At 32.8% G+C, this 12097-nt stretch overlaps 1 protein-coding gene across 6 annotated transcripts in view; it reads right to left on the bottom strand.

Moving 5' to 3' along the window:
- Positions 1–12097, bottom strand: part of LYPLAL1 (lysophospholipase like 1) — a 38845-nt gene that overhangs the window by 15209 nt on the left and 11539 nt on the right. For 3 of the 6 annotated variants that reach the window (XM_081825183.1, XM_081825184.1, XM_081825182.1), the window contains 2 exons: positions 9599–9699; positions 1979–2148 (listed from right to left, as the gene is read on the bottom strand). In XM_081825183.1, the coding sequence (XP_081681309.1) occupies positions 1979–2148; positions 9599–9666 (238 nt within the window). In that variant the 5' untranslated portion in view covers positions 9667–9699. Of the gene's footprint in view, positions 1–1978; positions 2149–9598; positions 9700–10640; positions 12070–12097 lie in introns of those variants that run through there. The other 3 variants (XR_014146598.1, XM_081825181.1, XM_081825185.1) reach the window with 2 other exon arrangements.

The raw sequence follows: 12097 nt of genomic DNA, 5'->3' as shown, positions 1-12097 counted from the left end.
GCGCCTGGGTGGCTCAGTCGGTTTAGCGACTGCCTTCGGCTCAGGTCATGATCCTGGAGTCCCGGGATCGAGTCCCGCATCGGGCTCCCTGCTCAGCGGGGAGTCTGCTTCTCCCTCTGACCCTCCCCCTTCTCATGCTCTCTCTCTCTATCTCATTCTCTCTCTCAAATAAATAAATAAAATCTTAAAAAAAAAAAAAAGTTAATCAGCTCAACTCCCAAATTCTAAAAAAATAGCTTTTTTTCTTTCCTAGCTTTTTATATTCATAAAATAACATAATATGTAAATATTTTAATATTTTAACATGGCTTTGTCATAAATTTCAAGTTTTATCATTTTATAATGTAATCATCTACAAAGTTACCAAAAAGAAATTTTGTTGTTATAAATTCAATGGAGTTTTGATAAAATACTGAATATATTACTGAATGCTTTATAAATAAGACTATGTTTTAACAAGGTTCTCTTGGTACTTCAGAAAATAATTAATACTTCCATAACATGGTAAAAAGAAAGCAAAATAAATTCCAGATGAATCAAAGAATTACATGTAAAAAAAAAATAAATCACATTATAGAAAACCAGTCGAAAATCTATTTGAATATTTACCCAAGTTTTAGAGACTTTCTTAAACTGAGACCTTATTTGGAAAAGAAAAATCGTAAGAGGAAAGACAAACAGACAACTAAGAAAAGCTTTCCTGTGTTAAAATATAACAAAATTAGAAGGAAAATAACAAATTAAGTACAAATTATTTACCTTATTTTTAGCAAATTTTTTTTCAAGACAATATTATTCAGTGAGGATGTAATAAGATGGACAGTGTAATGGGGTGGTACAAGTATCAATAGGTACAATTTTTTCGTGAAAGGAATTTGACAATATGTATTAGAAGTCTTAAAATTGTTTGGTTAACTGAATGGGACAATCATGGGCTTTGAAACCCAGAATGAGCCAAGTATTTCACAAACATCCGCCTCCCAGTAAAACATGACTTTGTACTGTTATTCCTACTTTTTTGTTGTTGTTGTTCTCTATTTAGATGTTAAAACAGAGGACCAGAAAGGGGATGTTGCTGGGCTGGAGCGCACACTGCTTTTAACTAACAAAAGTGGAAGTTGAAGGCAAGGCAGAAGAGAATGGATTTTATTCATCATATTATTATACTGACTCTCAACTGAATGACTAGTTCAGTACTTCAATAAACACAAAGGAAGTTTATTAATTTACCCAAATCTTGTCTATACAAGATCTCAATGTGCATTTTAATGTTATTTAGAATATGATAGAGATAGCTAATTTGCTTTATAATTTCATCATTAAATACAACTCATTATAAATTGAATACTTATATTTGAAAATAAAACTCCTTCACCAAAATATGTCCGGTACCATCCACATCCTACCCAGCCAATCTCATTTTCCCATGTATTATAGAAATAGAGATTTTAATAGTTTATGTATTTAATGATTACAGAGAAAGAAAAGGGCATTAAGTAGAATAAACAGCTTATCTAAAGGTACTTTATATTCTCTTGGAAACAGAAACTGCTGAAGGTATGTTTAACAGGAGTTTATAAATGCCCTGCTCCTGTGATACTAAGTCTGAAGAGTTTACTTTTCATGGATTTTATATTACATTTTGACTGCATATACTACCTTAATCATGGCAATAGTTTAAACATATTTATAAAACTTAAGCTAACTAAAATATTTTAAAAACTGAAGTGAATGATCTCTTAATTGAAATTTGAGCATGGAATTCTCAAATTATGTTACTATCAGAAAGAAAATAAATTAAGGTTTCATGAGCTGTTGTTTAATATTTTTGAAACCCTTAATATGTAAACTCTATTTGACACTATGAAAAGGTCAAGTGATATACAAGTGTTTCTAAATAATATTCCAAGTAAAGTTCAATGTATTGAAATAGACGAAACTGAAAGAAACTTAAATTACCAACATTTAAAAGTCTTACCTACTAATATTCTATTCTTCTTGATCCCACTTTTTATTTCATCATCAATCAAATCGGTAAGCACTTGACACATTATATTGATTGATTCAAGGTGTTCTGGGCAGTCATTAGATATTTTAAGTCTGTCAAACCATACACTGGAGATTCCTCCTTTCATAGGAGTATATGGCCTGTTTGTAAAACCAAAACAAACAAACAAAATCAAAAAGAAAACAAAGGAAAAGGGAATGTTATTAAAATGGATGTTTCAATTTCTAAAACAACTACTGTGTTGAATAATTTCAATTTCCTCCAAGTTTTATAAATTAAAGAGTTCATATTGAAAACAGCCTCATGCATATTGCATTAACTTACTTGCCTATACTTACACTGATCCCATTAACATTTCTTAATGCCAACTCATCATCTTTTCCTATTCTCTCCATCTTTTCAGATTCATAAATTCTTCAGAGAATTCCCATGAAAAATGAATTATATATATATATAACATATAATTATATAATTAATATAGTGTACGCGTGTTTATTTTTTTCTGCTCAATTTAAATGACTGATCAGGTCTACCACTTTTTTTTTCAATTTCTGTTTTGATTTACTTTAGTCTCTTCCCCCCCCTTAATGTAGGATCAATATTTTAGTATTCATAACCAACTGAATAATGTTTGTCCCTGCAAAAAGTTTAATATCTCAAGAGTGGAAAAAAATGATTCACCAAAATGCTTTTAAAAGGTGGTTAATTTGTAGCACTTAAGTATGAAAAGATGAGTTAATATTTTAAGAGCTTTCTTAATCACATCCAGATGATCCTTAGAATGAGTGCTCAGTTTTTTTTTTTAATCAAGAGTTAGAACTTCTATATTTTTTTTTCTTTTGGTCTTCTCAGGGACCTTGAAATGAGAATTTAATGGGGTACAAATACTCTTTGGAAGCACTCATCAAGAAGCTATCCATACTGTTTGCATCATTTGGGTCTCAAACTGGGTGCCTCATTGGACTTCTGTTTTATGTGATAAGATGCTCTGAAATGGGTGCTCTGTTGAACAAAACTGATCTTACAAGATGCTTTATATTTACATATGAGGTGAGATGGTTATAGTATTAGTGAATCTTCACCCATTCATTGTATACTCCTACTCTGGAATGCTCTGTTAAAGTGAGTAAGTGTGTGTATATGGCAAGGTATTCCAAATGTTCTGTTTTAACCAATTACAGTGGGGTCAACAGGTACATGTCCTATGTTGGTAAAGGTTAATGAAGGGGAATGAAAACAATCTTAGACATTCCTGTAAGCAAACATAGAGGTATAGCAGGATACAGAAGATAAACACGGAGAATGAAGGTTTTCCAAAGATGAGGGATAAGAGGGTTCAATCAAAAAAACTGTTTTCCACGTGGCAAAGTGCTTTCCCTTTACACGACAGTGAAAACAGGATTTATGTCCTATGCAAGAAAGCCTTGGAAAACACAACCAGTACTAAAAGTACCCATCATTATTTCAAAGAAATCTAAACCAGTGCTGACCACAGATGCAGAATTCCTCCTATATTTACCCTTTGACCATCTCAGAGTTAGCTGTATACTCTCACCCTCCAAAGTCAGTGAAATAAAAGTATGAAATGTACAGGTAGAAGGGGAAAAAAAGAGGGTTGAAAGACACCAACTGAGTCCTGACAGTGCCTTCCTGTATGTGCTCTAGTGAAAAACAAATGTTCTCCAAGTGGAACAACCAACTGGAACTTCAGCAAACCCAGAGAGCTAGAAATACTCAATTCTTATTCTCTCATCCACTGTTATCAAAAGACTCCACAATCTGTGCAGATCTGCCCTTGAGTAGCATCCACTCTATGGGACCAAATGAGTGATACTGGAGAGAGCAGAACTAATTTTTCTGCATTGATCATACCACTCCAACATAAATGGACATCCACTTTTGGTGCCTGGAAATCAAGAGGATTATATTTGGAAAGTTTCTCAGAGAAACTGAAAGCAATCTGAAAATAAGAGCTCATCTACAGAGGATCTTCTTTATTTACTAAAATAGAAGAATGTTATAAACATTACTTTGCAACATCTTTCTAAAATTTGAATGTGTATTTTGAATATCCCCTGTAAGACAGGACATAAAAACCTAAATGTTCTTCTGGTTTATGAAGATATATGATATTTTGCAAAGATGGGAAATTATATGTGTTTTTTTTGATGTTTTTCAGATAAATCTTATTCTGTGCACCACTCCTCCTCTCCATTGCTCCTCTCTTCTCCCACCCCCCCATCCTGCCTTTCACACTAGGTAAGCTGTGTTTAGGATCTGGAATATATCCTTGAATTTTTTTTTTTTTTTGCACATATATTAAAACATGCATCTTTATAGGATATTTTTTTAGAGCACTATTTCCTTTTAAAAAACGAAATAGCCTATTTGCTTTCCTTATATGCATCATGCTTTTCTCCCTTAACAGTAACTTACGGATATCCTTCCTGATATAGTTTGAACCCATCCTTTTAAATGGCTATAAAATACCATATGATAAATATGTCCCACAGTTTCATCAGCCATTCCCCTACTAATGGACATTTATTTGGCACACAGGTTTTAGCCACTAACAATGGTGCTGCATTAAACATATTTGCATACATGTTTTTATGTACTGGGACTTTTATTCCTATGGAACAGTTTAAGAGACAGGACTACTGGACAGAAAGATATTTTTTATCTTATTAGATGTTTCAAAGTTGCTACCATTAAGGCTATAAAGATTCAGGGCGCCTGGGTGGCTCAGTTGGTTAAGCGACTGCCTTCGGCTCAGGTCATGATCCTGGAGTCCCGGGATCGATTCCCGCATCGGGCTCCCTGCTCGGCAGGGAGTCTGCTTTGCCCTCTGACCCTATCCCCTCTCATGTGTTCTCTCTCATTCTCTCTCTCTCAAAATAAATAAATAAAATCTTTAAAAAAAAAAAAAAAGGCTATAAAGATTCACTTTTGTGCAAGAAAAGAGAACATCCTTTTGTCCACAGCCCTAACAGCAATAGGTGCTAACATCCTTTTAAAATATTAGCACTTAAGGGTATCAACTATAGTTTAAAATCAACTTTCTTGAAGCATAATTTACATATATAAAAGTACACATTTAAATATATAGGTCCAAGACCTGCCAATATAATCATCTCCACAATGACACAGAACATTCCCTTTACTTCGGAAAATTCCACCCTGCCCCTTTGCAGGCAATTCCCATTCACTATCCTAGGCAACCATGGAGTGATTTTTATCACTATAGAGAGTGTTTCCTGTTCTAGAACTCTACATAAACAGAATTACCTATTTGTATCATTTGATATTTTTTTCTATTGGGGTTTTGATTTTTTTCCCATTAGTTTAGAAGAGCACTTGGTCTATAATTGACACTTAAATAGTTGTCATTTGTATTTCAGGTATTTTTTAACATCTATTTTTACATATTGACATTACATATTTATGGTGTCTTTTAAAAAAATCAGAGAAAAGACATTGCATTTGATGTCCTTAAAAGAAAAAGCAACTAAAATTTCTATGTCTCCTGATTTAAGAGGCTCTTCCTAATCCATACATTTTTACACGTGGAACTCAAAAATTTCAAAGATTTTTGCTTTCATTTTTAGATTTAAGTCATGAAATTTCCTGGAATTTATTTCATACATGAAGTGCCATAAGGGTTCAAGTTCATTTTCTCCCATATGGATAGTCAATTGTGTTCATACTATTATTACTAAAAGAAAAAAAAATCTTTCACAAAGGTGAAATTCCATCTTCACCATATATTTAATTTTATAGTTCTGAGTTATCTAGTCTCTCTCAACCTAGATTCTGTGAAAGAATGAAGCCCTAATGCCTAACACATACACTATATACAATAAATGGACTTCTCTCCAATGCATCTAGAATGGTACTAGTTCTATATTATCCTTGGGGAAATCAAGAAAACAACAAATCATTTCCTGAGCTCCCTGAGCTCTGTGATTCAGGTGAAGAACTCTGGTTGAGAAAGGTTCTATTTTGTTCTACTTACGTATTTATCTATCCTTATGTTAGGATGATACTGATGATACTGAAGTGGCTTTAAAGTGTGTTCTAAAGTTGAGTAATGTTAGTTACTCTCTAACATTATCAAAACCCATCTATTTTTCAGACTCGTCCTCCCTATTCTCAGGCATCCATTCGTTTTTATCTAAGAAATTAATCGCATATTTAGTAATTTAAAAATAATTTCAAAGAATTCTCCTTAAAAGTCCTTGTGGAATTTTAACTAATATTGCATTATTGTCTGGGAATTAACATTTTATGACATAAAACTGAGAGGAGGGAAGATTTTTGCAGACTGAGCTCTTCCTAGGATCTGCCACATTCATATGGGGCCTCTCTTGCATTGTTTTCCAGGCTTTCAAAGGGTGCAGAGAAGATAAAATTCTGCATCAGATTTCTACTAGGACTCCAAAGAACCTAATTTCTCCCTCATTCCTGCAGGCCTTCTGACCTCAGAAGCTGCTTGGCTCAAGAGAGGTAAATAAATTGGAATCAGAAGGGGAGAGAACACAGAAAGCATTCAAGCCTCCCATCTCCCAGAATCCCTTTCTCAGGATTAACTTTCTTAAAGTACTCTGAAAATGAAAGCAGGTGCTTTCTACTAGTATTAATGTCAGTGTCAGGCAAAATGAAATCCCAAACTGCATTTAATTTGTCATCGAAATCTCAATGTTCTGAATGAAAACTGAATATACAGCATTCACTTTAAAGCCTGAATTAGACTGTTACTCTTTTGAATTATTTCTACTTCCCTCTTGATTTTATTCTATTTCTCTAAGTATTTATTTGTCTGTCTAAACACTTAAATAAGGATGATATCATAGGCTAAAATCTGAATCATTCTGGGAACTCAGCCATTAGCAGAAAAAAATGACACTCACTTAATTTTTTGTCTTTGACAGTGCCTTACTTAATCAGACATAGATGCTCCACGAAGGTGGATTCCTGATGTAAATTTCACAAAATAGGAGTTTTTTTTGTTCTCTCAATTCTCTTAAGAGAATTACAATTTGTTCAAAAGAGATAACTGGGAAAATTTAATGAGAAAGAATAATTTAGAACTTTTTTGTTAAGAAAACATAATCAAGAATGCATAATTCTCTTAATATGTTAGAATAACCTTTAAAGAAAGCATAAAAATAAGACTTTTTTAAAACAGCTAAACAAACTGGCACATATGTTATACTCATTCACCTTTTCCCTCAAATAAATCACTTTATTAGCTAGTATAAAACAGCTCAGACGTTACCACAATAAATAAATATGCTTGGTAAAGAACATCTGTGTGGCTCCTAAGTCAATCAATCAATCAAACACACTGGTAAAATATTAAACTGGAATAAAATGTCCAAGGCTAAAAAACAAAAGAGTTGACATTCAGCTTGATACCAAGTTCTGTTTTGATCTGTGTTCTCTAAAATCATAAAATCAAAAGGTCATTCATAACCTTTAAGATAACATCACGTGGCTCCAGTATTCTCTGTCATTTCATAGAACCTCCCCAGCAATCACCAGGTCCAGGCACATTTCCCTCTTGTTTTTCTTCAAACAGGACGGCCTCATTATTGATGTAGGGGCTTTGCATCTGATATTCTACCTGGAATGCCCTGTGTCACACTTCTGCATGGTGGGGCTCCCATCGATCATTTAGGTCTCAGCTCAAATATTCCCCTCCTTAAGGAAGTCTTCCTTGACCCTACAATTTAAAGTGTATCTCCCCTCCGCCCTAAAACACACACACATACACACACACACACACTCTCTCTTTCTATTCCATTATTCTATTTACCTGTCTTAACAGAATGTATCACTATTTGAAATGAATATATTTAGTTGCTCTTATATTTTCCATTGATTCTTTTCCACAGCAATACCCTGGGTGCCAAGAACAAGTATTTGTTGAATGATGAATGTCAATAATCATTTGTGTCACTGGGAATAATTTGGGTCAGCTGGAAATAAGAGAATTATCTAATATTGGTCTATTTTGCTCTGAATATCTTTTTACTTTGTATAAAATCCATATTGCGATTTCTAGGAAAAGGTCAAATTTTTCTTTTGTTGCTTAAAAAAAAACCATGTTTCTAAGAAAAGTTTTTACATACAAATAGGTATTTAAGTGTGCTATTTAAAATAATTACCAAGGAAGTAAAACTATTTCTTCAAAATAGCTGTTTTTAGTACACTCCTTGCCAGTGAAGTGTACTTGAAGTACAGATCTATTGGTATCAGGAGAGCGATCTCCAAATATTGTGCTTCAGATAGGAATTGAATTTCAAGTAACAGAGTAAAAATGAATCCATTATTATCTACACCTAAATCTAAAGTACCTAACCCTGTTCTGGAATACATTTAATAAAAAATATAAACATACACTTCCCTGGAAAAATAGTAATCAAAAAGTAGAGGCACTATGCAAATCTTATTACTGCTAGAATTTTTCAAAACAATGAGAGCAATTTATATCATCATATAAGTTATTAATTGGCTTGTTAAAAAATTGCTATTATTTTTAAAATGGAAATTCTAATAGTAAGCCCAAACCAAGAAAACCTCTAATTACAAATACAACTAAAGTTGCTTTAGAAACAAAAATCTTTATTGAGCACTTCAATTAAATAGAGTTCAAATTAATAATGAAAAAAATGAAGCAATATTTTCCATTTAAATCAACATGGCAAGTTAACTGCCGACTTTTACTTAATATACCCCTAACTTAGCTGATTAAAAACATCTATTAAATAGGGTTGAGGAAAAGGATACCTTATAGTCAAAATGGCAATTTACAATTTAATCAAAACATACTGACATGCTGTAATAGACCACAACTTGGTAAATATAACAGACTATTGTTCTCTTCTTAAGCTCTTCAAAATATGTATGAATAGTGAAAACAAAAATTGTAACTGTGTTTTGATAGGGTTTTCAATATATGTAAATGAAATACATACGACAAGCATAACGGGGGGAGGAGATAAAGGTAACTATATGGTTGTGTGCTTCCTACATTTCATGTCAAGTAAAAATCTAACTAGGTGAAAGGTTTGATATATATCTTGTAATCCCTAGAATTGGGAAAAAATAAAAATACATAGTCGAAATGGAATATTAACAAAATTCAAATTATCCATAAAGAAGATAGCACAGGGAGAAAGAGGAAGAAAAAGCTGTAGACTTAAAGTCAAACATTATCACTGATTACATTAAATGTAAATGGTCTAAACAAATCATTTAAAAGAAACCATCACATTGGTTAAAGAGAAAAAACAAAGCTCAAATACATGATGTCTTTAAGAAACCCACTTTAAATATAATGATATAGATTGGCTAAAAGCAAAAAGATGAAAAAAAGACATACTATACTATTATTTGTTGTAAGTACATAAAAATGCATTTTAGTGTCTTGTTCTTGCATCCTGCTGTCTTCCTAAATTCACTCATTTCTAGTAGTTACTTAGTAGATTCCTTATGATCTTTGTGTAAACAGTCATATCATCTGGGAATAAAGGCACTGTTACTTTCTCCTCTTCAACCTTTATTCTTTTTATTTCATCAACTTGCCTTATTGCGCTTGTTTGAACTTCCATACATTGTCGAACAGAGTCAAGGACCTCCTTCTGGCCCAGCATCAGGGCTCCCTGCTCAGCAGATCCTATTAGATCCTGAAGAATGAGTATTAAAATCTTCAACTATGATTGTAGATCAGTCTACTTCTCCCTTTAGTTCTGTCAGTTTCCTCTGCATGTGCTTATAAGCAGTATTATTAAGTCTTCCTCTTTAATATCTACTTTTAGCTTATAAATATTCATTTTTATCTCTGGTAATACCTTGACGTATACTTTATTTAATAATAATATACTATGTCAGCTTTCCTATGTTTACTGTTTATATAGCGTATCTTTTCCCCTCCTTTTGCTTTTTGATTAGTGTCTTTTTCCAAACTTAAAATTAATATCTCTAATAATCTCAAGCATGTAAATAATAAAGACATTTAAAAAGTTATCTCCCATAATACATTATGTTAACTGAATTTAAAAAATTAAAAAAAAAATAGAAAGTTATCTCCTGCAAAAATGTTTTTAAAACTCCATTTCAAATTAACCTATATTTTCCAAAGTAAGAGCTCTCAAATTTTGATGCAGAAAATGCAGGGAGCCAGATCACATCCAAAATCTGCTTCCATTTTCAGAGGTGGGAAGGAAGATTCTGTAATTTTTTATATATATGCTGGTATACTTGAGTACAAATGGTTGATACTTTAATCTACCTACATGAGAAGTGGTGCTCCTTAAATTGCAAATTATGACCTCTATCTCATACTTACTCAATCAGAATCTAAGAGACTGTAACCTAAAAATCCACATTTTAATAATATCCCAGATGATTCTTATTGGGAACAGTATATTTTAAAAACAATTATCTTCCAGTTTAAAATTCCAATTTTCCAATTAACTGTAAAGCTAAAAAAAAAAAAAAAAAAAAATCCTTCCAATTGGGTGCTGACTCATGAACATTGGGCCAGTATATTAAATTTAAAATGCCCCAAACAAAACACATTGCATGTTCAATCACTGCATGTGTAATATTGTCATAGATTCCCTACCTTAACATCACCACCTTCTCCTTTCCCCTAATTTTCAATTTTTCCCAGTCTCTGCTGTGTGAATCTCTCTTGAACTGAATGCTTGTATTACATTTCCACCACAGTGACCTACTTCAGACTTTTATGATTGCTAGACCAGTGGATCTCACCTCTGGCTGCCTATGAGAATCAGAAATGAAGCTTTTAAAAATCTTTCTGCCTTGGCCACATCCCAAGCCAATTAAATCAAACTCTCTGGGGGTAACAACCAGATGGAGTTGCAGATAAAATACAGGACACCAGTTAAATTTTAATTTCAGATAAACAATAAATACTTTTTTTTAGTATAAGTATGTTCCAGATATAGTTTCTTTACTTGCTAAATAAAGCTGGCAACCCTATACTCTAGCATTGGTAATACTTTAATCACTGAAACGCATGTACAGGATCAGCAAGTAAAATATATAGCCCATTGTGAGCTGGAATTTAAAAATTCTGAAAGCTACTGCATTAGACCAGGGGTCAGCAAACCTTTTCTGTAAAAGCCATAGAGTAAATATTTTAGGCTCTGTGGACCATATATAGTCTCTTTGGCAACTACTGAACTCTGTTTTGTAGCACAAAAGCAACCATAGATAATATGTAAATGACAATGTAGTTGTATTCCAATAAAACTTTATTTATAAGAATAGGTGGTAGGCCATATTTAACCCACAGGCTGTAGTTTGCTGATCCTACTCTAGATGATCAGATCATTTCAGACTTCCATTTTGTTATTCAATATATTCATTATTTTTCTCAGCTTTACATCATCTGGAAATTTGAACAGTATGAAAATAAAACTCATGTATATGAAAATAAAACTGCTAGCCCAAATACTCCTTGAAAATACAACCCACACACATAGGTCTGGAAAATTTCTTCAAGGATTATCAGCAATTAATTCTTTGGATAATATTTCTACATCCTGCCCACAAGGATATCACAGATTACTATTAATAACTAACATTTATTCAGTGCTTATTTTATGTCAGACATCATGCTGAGGAATTTACATATATATTCAATAACACCATATATTCTCATGACAACTCTCTGAGGTAGATATAATTATTACTTCCAGTTTGCACTTCAGGAAATTGGGACACCAATAGAGAGGTGAAATACCTTGCTCAAGATCTTACAGCACTTAAATAGAGAAATCTAGATTCAAACCCAGGCCTGCTGAATCCAAAGATCGTATTCTTAACCACTGTACCACAATAATTCTATCTTCAATAGCCTACTGAACAATATGATATCTTGGATATTTCCCTGACCTATTGGTCCAACACTGTGGCAAAAAAAAGAGTATTACATTACTGGTTCTTATTTATACTCCATAAAATCTGAAGGGACCTAAAATTCAAAAAGTTAATGACTAAAGGATTTTGGAAATCTAGTCCCATCAGTTCATTTTAGATATGTGAAAATTAAGA

The sequence above is a fragment of the Leptonychotes weddellii genome, chromosome 6 (assembly GCF_054177405.1).
Source record: "Leptonychotes weddellii isolate Sample4059 chromosome 6, ASM5417740v2, whole genome shotgun sequence".
Lineage (NCBI taxonomy): Eukaryota > Metazoa > Chordata > Mammalia > Carnivora > Phocidae > Leptonychotes > Leptonychotes weddellii.
The sequence above is the reverse complement of the archived record's forward strand: the minus strand, read 5'-3'. Positions and strand labels throughout refer to the sequence as shown.